Consider the following 15947-nt stretch of genomic DNA (forward strand, 5'->3'; position numbering starts at 1 on the left):
TTCTTTTAACAACCTGGCAAATCAGGTATTTCCCATTTTACAGAAAATCAGGCTTAGGGAGGCTAAGTAACTTAGCCAACATCACAGTCATCAAGCAGCAGTGCTGGAATAGGAAACAGAATTGTTAAGGTTAGTCCACACCGTTTCTTCTTACCTCCTGCTGATTCTTTCTGAGAAGGGTTGTCCACAGATCCTATCCTAAGTCCTTCCAAGTTCTTCCCTATCTAATTATACTGTGAGCTCATAGAAAAAACCATTCTACTGGTCTCCTACTTTTTTGGTGTTGAGATCTGTTTACACTCTTAAAGAGTGAGGATCCCAAATAACTTTGGTTTATGCGGTTTATATCTCTCAATATTTACTATATTAGAAATTAAACTGAGAAAGTGAAAAATATCAATTCATGTAAAATAAAACCTTTATGTTAACACAAAATCTTTGTGCAAAATGAGTTTTTTCCCCAAACAAAAGAGGACTGTGACACGAATGGCACTGTTTCATACTTGTGCAAATCTCTAATGTATGGCTTAATATACAACATATAACAGCTGGATTCTCATATATGCTTCTGCAATTAATCTATTATGATACATTATTTTGGTTGAAGTATGAAAAAAATCTGGCATGATACAGACATGTATTTGGAAAAGAAAGAAGTCTCTTAATAACTAGCCTTTCCAGATAACTGCATATCTTCTTTGATGCTACACCGAAACTAGCTAAGTAGCAGTTTCTTAAATATCAGTAGCAATGTGAATTTTTCATACTTTGTTAATATTAAAATCCACTGTTTAATCTTGCATTTTGGATAGGTCTTCTATAAAATCATGCACATCATGCATTGGTAAATGGGAAAATATTATTTCACTAAGTTACAAAGTTTGAGACCATAAGGATGGTTACTTTGCCTACGAGTTCCCAAATGCTGCCATATTTCATTACATGATGTAAAAAAAACACATTCATTAAGAGCCCCATCTAAGTATTGGGATGCCGTCAAGCTCATGGTGACAGGCACAAGTTTTCCAAAATTTTAACTTGCATTTGAAATCTCAAATTTTAATCTTTGACAACAAATATGAGTTGTTTTTCTTGAAGTAGCAGGCTCCTGTTGTTCATTTGAGAAAATGTCTGCCAGATCCCTTAGCTTGAATAACCGTCTATCATTCTTTTAAGAAAAAATAATATTCCATGGAAAAAGTCAGCTAGTTCATCTCCCAACTCAAAACCTGACAAATCCTTTTCTTTAAGTCAATCATCATATTCAGTATGCAGAGTGCCTGATGAATACTTTCCAGTTTTGTCACAAAGAATATTAAATGCAATTATCCAGAGATAAATATTTAGTAAAAATAAGAACATCTTTGATGAAAAAAATAAATCAAACTGGCACTTCTATATCATGAATGAGTGGCAGTGAGGAAGTCTATGATTACTAACGTAGTTTGGTGCCCCTGCCTTGATTTGCACTTAGGCGCCAGCAGTTTTACCCAACTCTGATTATGGCGCCCTCAATGCAAATATAACACAATGAAAGGGACAAAGAAACCTGTGTAATATGAACAGTTCTGGCTTCATGGATCCCTTCAGAGGTCGTGAAGGACCCCACAGACCATCCTTTAAGAAACACTGGTCCAGTATTTGGACCTAATACAATATCTGAAGGCCATTCTTAAATTTAACACAATGAAATCAAACTGTCTTTCTTGCAGGAAATCTCATCACATACCATTTGCTGATGCTTCCACTTGTGCGCCATCCTGTCTCCCCACCTCGGTGTACAACAGAGGGATGGTCTGATCTACCAGAGTAGGTGTCTCAGTACAGACCGGATAATTCTCTACATGAAGATGGTGTTGCTGCATCTGTGGCACACAGACCATGGAGTGCCAGTAGTTGTGGTGATAGCACTTGGGCAAGAAAGGGAAAAAACAAACACACATTTTTGTTCAGACAGTTCCTATCTAAAAACAAAAAAATAACTTGGGCCATGATTGTTAAGTGGGGTAGGAATGATTTTGTTGACCTAAAAGATACAACATTTAGAAGATGTATTCTCTATTACAACTTTAAGATCTTTTGCAGAATCTCTATTTCTTATTTGGACCTAGGAATTCTTTTAGGAAAGCACTTGAAGGAAATTAAGAGAAATACACAATGATAGAGATGCTATAAATGCTATAAAAGTATAACATTATTTTTAAAAGCAAAACACAAGGAATAACAAATACTCAGCAACAGGGAACTAGATGAATGAATTATGATATATCTATGATGGAACACAAGACAGGCAATAAAAAAAGCATGCTGTCAAATATTTAAAGGAAAAAATGCTCATAATATTAAATGTTTACAAAAGTATATAGCATAGTCCATATTTTATAAAATATACTGAAGAAATCTATCAACAGATACAGTCATTAAAGTTGATTTTTATTTTCTTTATACTTTAGTATTTTCCACATGTACTGCAATTGATGCTATTACTTTTAATATGAAAAAATATTAAAACAGTTTTCTTTGTTTCCTTGTATTTCCATGATATTAAATGCAGGAGGAATATTTAAAAATGCCTTAGCTTTGTGGAGTTACAATGTTCCCACATGTGACTACAATAAACTAACGTAACTGAAGTGGCTGGTTTATCTGTTCAATTCTTGAAATTGCTTTCACGAAATATAGTCTCAAAGAATAAAAACTCACTTTACTAATCTTAATTTATAAATGCCTGGAAGCTGGGGAAGATAATTTTCTGGAAGTAATATGTCCCAAGGTTTTAAGGAAATCCGTGTGTAGGAATATGAACTACTCTGAGCACGATCCAAGAGACAGGTTACTATCTGCCAGATATTAAAATGCATCATTACTTTTCAGTAAATACACCATCCTGTTATGTCAGAAGACAAGTGTATTTCAGGCGGGAAGTGATCCCTGAAAGAATACAATAAAAGAGCTCTTACCTGAAATCAGAGACACCTTTCAGTGATATTAAGGTAATTTGTCAGTAACCACCTTTTACAACTCAGGGGAGTGGTGAAAATCAATGTTTGGCAAATATGTATGAACACATGAGTGCTTAAAAATAATAGTTCTTTAAATGTCGAAATTACTTTTCACATGAAATGTAGAAATAGCCATAAAAATGTTTTAAGCAGGATAGGTAATCCACTTATTATTTTGAGACAGAAAAACATAGCGAAGTGTTGGCACATGATGTTAAATATGGAGGCCAATATGTGCTAAAGTTGTGCTGCTTAGAGTCTCCACTCACCACAATTTAACAACTATTTTGTAAGAGAAACTGAAGCACTGGGAGGCTAAAGTAGAAAAGTGGCCTATATCATCTTCAGAGATAGTTTACAAAGATAGAAATAAAACCTTTAGTCCCCTCATAATGTTCTTGACTCTTAAATTTCAAGAGTCCGATTATCAAAACGGCTTATATTTTTAATACAGCGTTTATCAAGCAATTTTAACAGGACTCTTACCTGCAATCCCAGGTTGAAATAGTACTGCAAAACTTTTGTATCTAGAAGTAAAATTTTAATTTTAATGACTAGAGGATATAAACAATTAGAACTACAACTTAAAAGCTTTTCTTAAGGTAGATACTAATGTAGCCTTCCCACAACCACCCTTACAGGAAATGACCATTAACCTACTACTACAGGTAAGATCATTTTTTGATCCAAGGTTTAATCACCAAATACCTACTTTATTTCTATTCTTAGTATTAGCAAATGTTACAGGAATTCCACTCTACTAATATTTTAGAGAATCTAGTAAAGGTATTTTCATGCTCGTCTCAAGACTAAAATTTTACGCCAATATAAATCTACTATATAAGCAGCTGTATTGGTTCTCAGTTAATGGAGCTAATATATAGTACAAACTAAATGCTCTACTAATGCTGAGATAAGTTACACCTACTGACACAACTAGCACTTATGAAACAGTTCACTTTGTTTTGTAGTAAACATGACTAACCACCATTAGAATTCAAAAAAAAAAAAAAGGAGGTAATGAGCAAGGTAACTTGAAATAAGTTAAATCCTAAGGTGACAAAATTTCTCCAGACATAGAACTTAATTAAAATATTTCACAAATGAACATACTCTAGATGTAGGGGGAAGAGGGAACAGCATTAGTCTTCCAATTATATCTCTAAATGTATTCTAACTGATTACCCTGTGATTCATGTATATCCTCATATAAGTAAGATAATATAACCTGAGTTCCATTAACAAATGAACACTCAGGGAACTCCTCTTTCTTCAGTTGGAGACTTCTGATACATATTTACTGCCACATATACATTTATTTACTGCCGCTTTAAATAGCATGGAATTCCACTCCTCGGCATATAAATACAGCCACACAAAACTTGTATACAAATATCCATAATAGTATTATTCACAATAGCAAAAGAGTGGAAGTGATCCAAATGTCCATCAACTGATATAAAATGTGGTGTATACATACAATGGAATATTATTCAGTCATAAAAAGAAATGAAGTACTGATACATGACACAATGTTAACAAAATTAGAAGTTAAGAAGAGTTAATATTTTGCATGGCCTAGAGAGAAGAAAGGAGATAAAGATGAGGATTTTCATCATAGTTGGATTGGGTTTTAAGTGAAAGTAAGAAAGCCAAGTAAAAATGTCTACTAAGTGGCTAGAGACAAGTACGTGAGACTTCAAAGGCCTGGGTAAGATAAATTTAAGAATCATCTACATAAAGGTGATACTGAAGTTTTAAGGTAGAGAAAAAGAACAGAATGGAATTAAAGATTATCTTGGTGACTACCTTAGGGGCTAGTAAAAAAAGAAAAACAGAATAGAGAAGCAGCTAGAGAAATCAAGAGAATGTTATAGCAAAGGAAGTATAAATAAGCTACAAACTTTCAACTACAATTCTCTACAAACTGAGGGGTAACAAAGAAGATCCAATGGAAAGCTACTCCTTAGTTTAATTACTGAAACAAGAATGCATGGCTGAAATCCAAGGCATATCAGACCCCTAATACCTCAAAAAAAATACAACAACAAAAAACTTTTCAAGACTTCAATATTCATCTGGAATCCTAAACATTAAATATTTGTAGTAGGAATTTAAGAAAATGGAGAAAATTTTGTATTGACTCCTGGCTGTCAAGAAAAATAGCTGAGAGAACAAAGATACCCAGTTGGGAATCTTCTCCAAGGCAGACATGTGGCTACCAAGGAGCAGAGACATGAGTCAGCTCAACCATCCACTTCTTCATTATGCAAAAGATATTCTCAGATTTCAGTTGTTCCCTTCCATAGTCACTTACTTAGCATTATATTCTCAAGTCAGTTTCCATTTGGTCCCCCACCCTACTTCTACTGACTAACCAGAGATATGCTCTAAAATTAAAAAAAAAAACAACTAAACCTAAATAATCTTCATTCAAGACTCAAAATCCACTTACCTTGAGGCAGATCACTGCCACTTGGATCACAGGAATAAGGTGGAGGAGGTGGTGGTAAGTTTGAAGCCTCTCCCAGCTCAGCAAGAAGAGGAGGAGGTAGAGGAGGAGGAGGCGGCGGCGGTGGAGGTGGTGGTGGTAGAGAGGCAGCAACAGCAGGCACAGGAGCAGAGAGGTATGGATAGGGCGGTGAAACAATCACTAGAAAAGAAACAAAATATGAAGTAACAATGCATAACTGTAAGTAAGTTGTCTTCTTATTTTGTGTCCCCAACATGGGCAAATCACTCAAATTCTTATGGTTTGACTTTTGTTAACAAAAACTTAGAAGGTGAACTGCTCCACATTCTCTTAGACATGCCAGCTGAAAACTAGTTCATTACAGGTTATTCTGAGTTAAGTAAATTACATGAAATTAAAAGGAAAAACTGGAAGCTTCAGAGTTTTGACTACCAAGACTGAACATCGGCTAACAGGTACATAAATAATATGTCATTAAAGCAAAAGTTCTACTTAGCTTAATACACAGTTAAAGATGTTATCAGCCATCTGAAACTCTCAGTCAAATAACAAGATGCAGAAGCTAACAGGAGAGACTAATTTGCACAGATTACAGATTTAGATAATCTTTGAAGGTTTCTACTTTGTAGCATCAGAGGAATATCAAGAAACTCTAAGTCATGACAGTTCCATTTCTAAGGTCGCACAGAATGTAAAACAACAGGTTAGATAAAATGTTATCTCTTTACCTTCTACACCTGTTACTGTAGTTGAAAATCAATACTCATTAGGAGTTTCAGTTTTTGACAAAAGAAATTAAAATATAATTATCTTTAAATATTAATAACATTATTCTATGAAATGTGGTTCCAACCTAATAAAAATAAGTGTCTCCATATATATACAGTATACCAGATAAGTCTTCCATTTTGACAAGACTGCTATCACCCTTCAGATTTAACTGAACATTTCAGCTGACTTAGAAATTCAAGTACTTCCTTCCATGCATCCTTAAAAAAAACACACACAGAAACTTAGGCTCTTTGCTGACTTTAGTTCTTTTCTAAACTATCAAAACTGCAGTCACTCGAAAAGCCTGATATTGATTTGTATGTCCATTATTTTCCAACTAATCCCTATGTATAATTTTTAAACTTGAAAACTTCCAGACTTAACCAACTTAAAAATAACGTATTTCTTCAGACTAGCTTCCTTAAACACTGACCTCTCTGAGGTATTTACTGTGCAATTATTGATTCATTTTTTGAGAGCTTGAAGCAACCAATGATTTTTCCCCTCAACTTCTGTTAATTAGTGTCAAGGAGAGAAAAGTTCTGTTGTGAAAACTCTTAATTCTTGAGGTTACTAATAGCAGAATAGAATTATATGAGGTTACCTACAGCTACTTAATGTTCTTACAACCATAAGCATTGTTACTTTACCCAAGACAAATGCAATGTTATTATAGCTTAAGCATTGGGTTGGCCAAAAAGTTCATGTATTTTTTTTCCATACGGTGGCTCTAAGTAGTGCTTAGTTGTCTTTAACTTCATTCAAAACAATTTTGTTAGATTGCATTGTGACAGCTGTCATATCAGCATGCATTTAAAAAAAAAAAAACCTTCTCAAAATTGGTGAATTTTTGAGCAGCCATTTTAATACTGAAAATAGAAGAAGATATAGAACATTTTTGGCATATTATGCTTTATTATTTCAAGAATGGTAAAAATGAAACTGAAATGCAAAAAAAAAAAAGTTTTGTGCAGTGTATGGAGAAGGTGCTATGACTGAGCAGACATTTCAAAAGTGGTTTGTGAAGTTTCTTGGCACTACTGACATTTTGGCCAAAGAAGTCTTATGCATTGGAAGATATTTAGCTGCATGTCTGGCCTCTACCCACATACTCAAAATATCCAGATCAATCAAGTTTTTGGTGAAAATGAAAAATGTCTTTTATTTTACAGAAAAAAAACTAAATGTACTTTTTGGCCAACCCAACAGAATTGCACACCTCAAAATTATATAATATTAGTGACCAATGTTACCCCAATAAACTTAATTTTTTAAAAAGCTAATGAAGTAAGTTCAATTAGCTAAAGACAGCAGAATGCAATTATGATCAATAGGTAAAAACCAACTACTAGACATAGGGGTAGTAAGTACTCATGAGCCTGAGAGAATAAAGGGCAGAAAACTACTGGAGGTTACTTTGTCTTAATTCACTTTCCTCGTAAATGCATATCACACTAAGCCACATAAGAAAAAAAGCTTTTATAATTTCTAGTTCCTCTGGAGATGTATGAGCATCTCATTCACAGGCTTGACAGGGCTCTACAGATTAATAGGTATAGTATAGTTAAAGGGATGGCTCCAGGACAATGGAAGCAAACTTTTCTAAAATATTAATGGAAACCAACATAATACACTCAGAATGCTTATTTCTCCTTGTCTGTGTGTGCAGTCTGCTTCAGGACATTTTAGAAGAAAACATGAATGTATATAGCAAGACCTGGCTTCTTTAGACATCAAAGGACATGGCCATGACTAATGTACAATGAGGTACAAAATTTAAAAAGCCACAAAATTAATGCAAAAAAAATCCACGATGAATATCAAAACTGACAGGAGACAAACCTGCACTTGCATGACATAACCTCAAGAATGAATGCTTTCCTTGACTCACCCTAAGCCTGGCCCACAGAAGCTGTCTTTAGAAGTGAGTCACTAGTCCTTGACCCTGGCAAAAGCCTTGGGAATCATTACCGAAACTCAGCTGTAACAAGATTTGATGCCTATGAGGCATCAAATTGTCTCATATTAAAGGCAATCATGGCATATAGTTACCTGGAAGATAGAAAGTGACTTACAGGAGGATGGGATGGGACTGCCAGACAGCCACATGGATAACAAGAGAAAATCTAAGTTGTTTCATCTAGAGGACTGATAAAGAGCAACCAAAAAGCAGCCATGGCCTAGTTATACCTAAAGTTCATAAGTAACTCAAAAATAAATGACAGCAGTAAACATTTTTAGAAATATCTATATGTAACATATTTGGCATTTAAAGGGTAAATGGTTCAACGACTCTACATAAATGAGGCATTACAATGCTTCATTTACCTGTCACTTGATTTTTTTAAAGCTTAGATGTTTGCGGGAAGTAGACAGCCCAAACTTTCCCCTACAATTAGTCCCAGAGTAGTAAAACCATGGTCTACATTAACAGTTAAAATTAAAATTTTCTATGGTCATTAACTAACATTTATTGCATGTTTTTGTTCCAGGCTCTGTGCTAATAAGCATTTAAAATTTTTAAGTAATTTTTTAAAAGATTTACTTACTTTAGACAGAGAGGAAGGGGGGAAAAGAGAGGGAAACATCGATGTGTGGTTGCGTCTTGCGTGCCCCCTACTGGGGACCTGGCCTGGCCCGCAACCCAGGCCTGTGTCCTGACCAGGAATCGAACGGTCACCCTTTGGTTCGCAGACCAGCGCTCAGTCCACTGAGCCGCACCGGCCAGCGCGCATTTAATTTTTAAATTATACGTGAAACACAGAAAATAAATGAAATGTATCATTTTAACATAGGCATTAACCAGGTCAATGAGTAAAACTTAATCAGCCACTCCACAAAACCTCCATGCTGCCTATCCAATTACAAACCTCCTTCCTCCCACCATAATCAACCATTACCCTTACTTTCACAGTAACTACCTCCTGTGGTTTTCTTTTTAAGAGTTTTGTCCCTCAATTGCATATCCCTAGACAGTTTTATAAAGTTGAGGTCTTGAATCTTTTTTAATGTATTGGTCCTTTCTCCAGCCCTGTCATTTCTGTTTTTCATTGGGAGAATGTGGGCCCTTTGACCTCTTGAGTTTCCCAGAGTCTGGTTTTACTGAATATATACTCACGGTGCATTTCAACATGTTCTTCTGTATTTCCTGCAAATAGGCAGCTCGATCCAGGAGGCTTGATCAAATTCAGGATTAATTCCTTCGGCACATATTTAAGTAGTCTTACTGTCTTTGCAGATTTAGCAACTATTGCTGTTTAATATCCATCCATGCAGTAAAGATTGCAAAATGATTATATTCTACCACTACTTTTTGAATGATTAGTCAGAATACTAATGTATAGAAACATTTTCTCTCATCTATTTGGTTACCTAGTAATACAGTTCATATAAGAAAGAGAGAATAGAACGATCCTTTCACTCTATTTCCCAGTTTTCAAGAAAATAAACTAGTCTCTTCCTTTCAAGGTAACCAATTTTTAAAGTATCATTAGGAACTTTTAAATTTAACATATTTAATGTTATTGCAGTTATCACTGTGGAGGCTTAAACTGTTCCATCTTCTGGCCAGTGGGAACCTCTTCAAGGTGGCTGAGTCCTTTGGAACTGACCCTAGCAGTCCTGGTGTGACAGCTTCCTTGCCATCTGCTGTGACAAGATAATCCAGGCACGCCTTAAACACTTCCTGCCCAGACCTCCAGACCTCGAATCAGCAATTCTCCACAAACCTGTTTGCTTTGTTTGAAGTGAGAAATGTTAGTTGAAGTCCACAAACTGAGTGCTAACGATACTCACTTATAGGCCTTTTCAGTGAACAGAGCTAGGTAATACCCAAATATATTTAAAGATAAAACACCTCTAGCTCATACTGATCCTTCCAATTCAAACTTGAGACCATAAAAGCTTTTCGGTAACCACTTTATTACATCTGGATTACTTTTCTTCCATGCTGAGACTCCTGATTTGTAAGATCACAGGATAAAATTAGAATATCCAATACTCACTCATGTGTTTTAGTGGACATTACACAGTCTTGGAATGATAATCTGAGTATCTAGATAAAAGAACTTGGAAGTGTGATTATTGACAGCATTAAAGAAAATGCCTGGCACATGGTATCTCAATTCTCTCGTTTTAAAAATACCTATGATATACCCACATTGTCCAAATATAGCGACATTACATAGCATGTTCTCAATCTCCCAGCCCTCATTTTGTCTTAATTCTGCAGGTAAATATATATTGTCTTAATTCTGCAGGTGAATATATATATGATGTTATATTTAACATAACATCAGGTGTTCTGCTGATGTCTCAAATTATTTTAGTAGTCTAAAAGTCAACTCATTCTCTAATACACTGTCGTCCATACCATTCAACTTCTTGTGACGGTAGAAACACCATATTTTGCTGTGTATAATGGACATTTTTTGCACAAATTTTTGAGGGAAAAATAAGGATGCACATTATGCATGGGTTTGATTACACACCATGGGTACAATAATCCCATGTATAATGTGCACATAAATGTGGATGTTCTTTATACATGGCAAAATACTGTATTCTCTGTGTTTTCCAATACTGTAGCCATCAGCCACAAGTGACTTTGAGCACCTGGCATGTCTTTAGTGGGACTGAGCAACTTAAGTTTTATTAAGTTATAATTAATATCAACTTAAATTGTCACATGTCGCTACTGATTACCTTGCTTGACAGCATAGCTTTAGTAGATTCTTCAGGAAGGGCTCATGTGAATAATATACTCTAAATTCTTATATATTGTCCATTAGGCTTGAAAGGTGTGGATGAATATAAAATCTTAGGTTCACACATTCTTTCATTATCTTAAATGTTACTACACTTTCTTCTATCATGAAGCATTGCTGTAAAAGTTTGATGGTTATTTTATTTCTTTTATACTCCAGAGGCTCTTTTACACAGGCAATCAAAAGACTATTTGAAGTCCAGTCATTCTTCTAGAATATCCTGGTTTTGGTTGTTCTAGGTCAACAGTCTCACGTATGCAGAACGGTAGTATTTCAGTAGGTAGTTTTAAAGCTTTTTTAATTTCAGGAAAGCCTTCTGAAATATAGTTTTTAGTATTTACTCTTTTCTCTTACTTTGGTTTTCTTCTTCAGGGACTTCTGTTAGTGTTCGATCTCCTTTACCTAACTTCAGTATGTCACTTTTGAAGATTTATCTTTGTTTTCTTCACTTTAGATCCCCCCTTTTTCTTAACATCTTTCTCTTAAATCATTTTCTGTTGTATATAATACATTTGGTCATGTTCTTTTTGTCTTCATTGAAATGACTTTCTTCCATTTCTAATGCTTTCTTGAGTTCTATTACCTCATCTGAGTTTTTCTGATTTTGATTTATTCTTTTATTCTTTATAAAAAAGTATCAAATTTATTTCAATCTTTCGTTTTTAAATTAAAGCTCTTGGAAAATTTCTATAATTTAAAATTCATTACCAGAGATGAAGAAAATATTAATAAGCTATTAAATACTGACAGCAAGTAAAATTATTGGACCATGCCTTTATAAAAACCATTATTTCATAGTAAAAAGTTACAGTTACATTTACCTAAAGGAAATATCCTTTAGCTTTTTATTTCTAATTACAACATATTTTCATTTTGACATAATTTTTCTTTTTCACCCAATTACTACTATGCCAAACAAAATTTTCTCAAACGTTAAGCCTTTCTTTACCACTTTGATATATATATGACTTACTCCTTTACAGTTCCTTAAAAGATATCAGAAATTTTAATTTTCACTGTGAACTTGTTTGATCAAAAATTAAAGGACATCACTACCACAGAGTAAAACAAATGGAATATAAAAGAAAAGTGGTATCCACATAATCAACAAATTATCAGGTTAAGACATTTTAACTACACATTTCTACCTAGCACAAGTTAAGAATAAACTGATTCCAAAGTACTACAAGGTTTGGCATCTTTGTTGCAAGCTTTAAATAGTGTTAAATAGTGTTACCCTATTCAACAAGTCACCTCTAACTAAATGACAGTGTTCTTAAGTCCAAAATTGTTATATGCAGTATGTGGTATTCTACATAATCAAGATAATAGGAAATATTTTTATAAAATTAGATTTTAAAAAGGCAGAATATTTTGCTTTGAGAAAGCTAAAAATGATTGTAAGAAATAAGCAATAATGATAAAAGATGTAATTAATATACTGGATCCCTTTTAAGGCAAAGCACAGTTTTCACCTCAGGACCATTCTCATTTTTATATTCTTAATTTCCTTAATCCAGAACAGGACCCCATTTTCAGCCAGTATTTGAATAAAGTTCATAATCTAAAGTCATTCCTCCCCCTACAGGATGTTTACATTTCAGGATATAAGCTGCAAAACGGCAAATGAGTAAGTCAGCTATAAAGATTCTATAATAACTGTCAACAGACTTCTATACCAAAGCCTGTAAGTTGCTATAGTAGAGGTCAGAACTAACATGAATCTTCCATATGTTCAGACTTTGTTTACTAGTAATAAATCTAGAAAAGAAATTTTAAAGGATCCTTCCAAAGCTGCATAATTTCCCAAATTTTCTATGGAGGCAGAGCCTGTTCATTTCTCCAATCCCTTTTTAGTTTTTTAGCTTTTGCAATATTTTTTTTTTTTGTTCCTTTTCCCTCGCCTCAATCATCTTGGCCAATTTCCCAGACAGTACAGCACTGGCTAGAAACAACGGAGTTTAAGGGCAAAAATAACTGTTGTAAGGAAGCCATATGGGTCCTTTGCAGCCCATTCTACAACATACTCAGCCCAAGCCTTCATAGCAAACATCTTTATACTGGTCTGAGGAAAGGGAGGCTTAGGCTGTCCTGGGATCTCTAACTTTGTCCTGGGATTATTAATGGGCCAATTACAATTTCTGATGGATGACCCTTGGTTGATTATCTTTTTTAGCTCCAGTTTACACTTTTAAGAGGTTTATATTCTATATGCCAACGCTGTTGGCCTCAGCGAGTACAGACTCTGTGGGACTCAGAGCAGCCATCCCGGCAAACAGACTGAGTAGGCTCCACCACAACTCACGTTTCTGGTGCCATGGCTGCCTCCACTGTGCAGGACGGCAAAACCTCACTGGAGCAGCCCCCCATCCTCCTGCACATCATGCCCAGGACCTCGGGCTCAGACCCCAGCCGCCACTATGATTTGTTATTCTTTAATGTCTTATTAATGTATTTAGATCATTCAGAAATAGTTGTTAGTTTACTTTTAGTTTTTATTTTTTTAAAGGTTTTATTTATTTTTAGAGACAGGGGGAGAGAGAAAGAGAAACAACGATCAGTTGCCTCTCACACGTGCCCTGACCATGGACCCAACCTGCAACCCAAGCATGTGCCCTGACTGGGAATTGAACCAGCAACCTTTTCCTTTGTAGGATATCCTTCCAACAGAGCCACACAGGTGAGTACATTTCTCACATTTTTACCATATATAAGGATGTTATGTTCTTAGAACATCTTTGTACAATATTTGATCTTAGTGTTTTTTCATGTATTCATTTTTATGTGAAATTATTTTTCATGAAATTCAGAATGAGATGGAGTACAGGAATGCTCTTCTAATGTCATAGGGCTCTCTTTGCTGTTGTTTTTACATAGCATTAAAAAATGTAAATGCTTTCTGGGATTCTATGGCTCTGTTCTCCTCAACTTTAGTCTGGACCTGTTCTTTTCCCTAGCCTGATCATTTTCATTTCACTCCCATGAATTTCTGCCCAGTAAAGAATACTATCCTAAAAGGGATACCTGGCAGGTCAGTTGTAAGAGTTTGAGAGTCAAACTGCTCCAAGCATGTACCCAAAGCACTCACCTAATATTGGACAGGTCAAACCCTTGCCAGTCTTAGCTGCTCCTTCCTTCCAATTTGGCATGCAGGTCTTATGACTGGTTGTTTGTCCTTACCTGCTTGCCTTTTGGGGTTCATGGGGAAGGCTCATCACCTAGTTTTGTTGTGTTGTTCATGGGTTTTGGTTTTGCCATTTCCATTTTTATTTGGAGACTCAGACTGAAAAGCTATGCTATTGTTGCCAAAAGCTATGCTATAGTTGCCACCACATTTCCAGAGTTTTGATAATTTTAAACTTTATTATCTAATTGTAATTCTACAACCACTTCATAAATTGGTACTATCAGTACCCATTAGTTCATACACTGAAAAGGTTCAATAACCTGTCCACAATTACGTAGCTAGTTAAGTTGTAAAACCGATTCTAACCTAGATCTCTTAAAGTCTAGCACCTATATTCTTTATAACATTTGTGGGGAAATGATTCCTTATATATAGAAATGGATTTTATAGCAAACTTGTCAGGAGTTAGTTCTGTGAAATTGACCTCTATCTTAATTCCTTTATAATAAAACTTAACTCAAAGTAAGTAATATAGTCCTTTAAATTTTCAGTGAGTAAGTGAAAAAAGCTAATCAGAGAAAGATTTCCCTCATATGTGGAGTCTAATGAACAAAGTGAACTAACAAGCAAAACAGAGACTCATAGACAGAGGCTGACAGCTATTGGGAGTGGGGGGTTGAGGGTCTGGGGTTGGAGGAGTTGAGCAAAAAAGAAAACAAATAGAAAAAGAACTCATGAACAAGGATGGAAAACAGTGTAGTGACTGCTGAGGTGGGGTAGAGAGAGATAGAGAAGGGTATGGGAGGATACATGATGGATGGAGACCTAACTTGAGGGGGTGAACACAATACAGTGTACGGATGATGTGCTATGGAATTGTGTACCTGAAACCTGTATAATTTTGTCAATTAGTGTCATCCCAATAAATTCAATAACAAGGCAAAATAAAATAATAATTTTCAGAGGGGTAGCAAAATGAAAGCCACAAATTCAAATCAAAGCCAATTTTGTAATAAAATAATTAATTTAAAAAATTGGAAACCCTGGCTCTCTCAAATCTCATAGATTGCTTAATTATAGAAAACATTTTATTGACTAGGTAATCCTGGAAATTAAAGTAATCCTATCTAATCACTAGAAGTATTGTGTATGCATGTTCATGAATAGGAGAAAAGGCTCCCAAAGTAAGGAACCACTAATAACCTACCTGGCCTGCCTGGTGTAGGTGAAGATACAAATAGAGGCTGTATAGCATTCTGTGAGGAAACTGAAGTGGTACTACTAGCTTGATTAGCTGCTGCACAGTTAGATAAGACTGGAGCTGGAACATTACTGGCACAGGAAGCTGCAATTGCTGCAGAATTTACCATCACCTGTAAGTGTGGAAGAAAGTTTAGAATTCTAAGTTTGGTTTCTCAAACAATATTAGTCTCTTATCTGATCCTAAATTTCTGGAAATAGTATTTTAATAACTAAAACATGGAGAAGTCCATCTTTATGTAAGCCCTGTATAGGCAGGTTATTTCTTTTAGAAGACCCCAGATCACTTTGAAAGCTTTAATATTTCCATTGTTTTTCTGAAAAGAGAATATATTGCTATGATTCAAAAAACAAGTTTAAAATTGTGTAATAATGAAATTTACCTCCAGTCCCTCTCTGCTACCTGCCTTGTTCCTCTCTGCCCAAGCAGGTAACCTCTATGTTTCCTGCGTATTATGTAGAGATTCATACACACTTTTTTTTAAAACAGAAAAGGTTCTTTGATTGTTTAAAACTTTTTGAGAAGTTCTGTTTCTGATTAGGCCACA

General features: G+C 35.1%; 1 protein-coding gene and 1 pseudogene across 1 annotated transcript in view; both read right to left on the reverse strand.

Annotated features, from left to right (window-relative positions):
• The window catches only part of ALG13 (ALG13 UDP-N-acetylglucosaminyltransferase subunit), an 80173-nt gene that overhangs the window by 13815 nt on the left and 50411 nt on the right, over positions 1-15947 (reverse strand). Inside the window, 4 exon segments of the mRNA XM_054580358.1 lie at positions 1730-1910; positions 3489-3529; positions 5458-5655; positions 15347-15512. Coding sequence (XP_054436333.1) covers positions 1730-1910; positions 3489-3529; positions 5458-5655; positions 15347-15512 — 586 coding nt within the window.
• LOC129076195 (small integral membrane protein 15-like) lies at positions 12828-13065 on the reverse strand (annotated as a pseudogene).

The sequence above is a fragment of the Pteronotus mesoamericanus genome, unplaced genomic scaffold (assembly GCF_021234165.1).
Source record: "Pteronotus mesoamericanus isolate MK-2021 breed Mesoamerican mustached bat unplaced genomic scaffold, CSHL_Meso_final contig_58, whole genome shotgun sequence".
NCBI classification, from domain to species: Eukaryota; Metazoa; Chordata; class Mammalia; order Chiroptera; family Mormoopidae; genus Pteronotus; species Pteronotus mesoamericanus.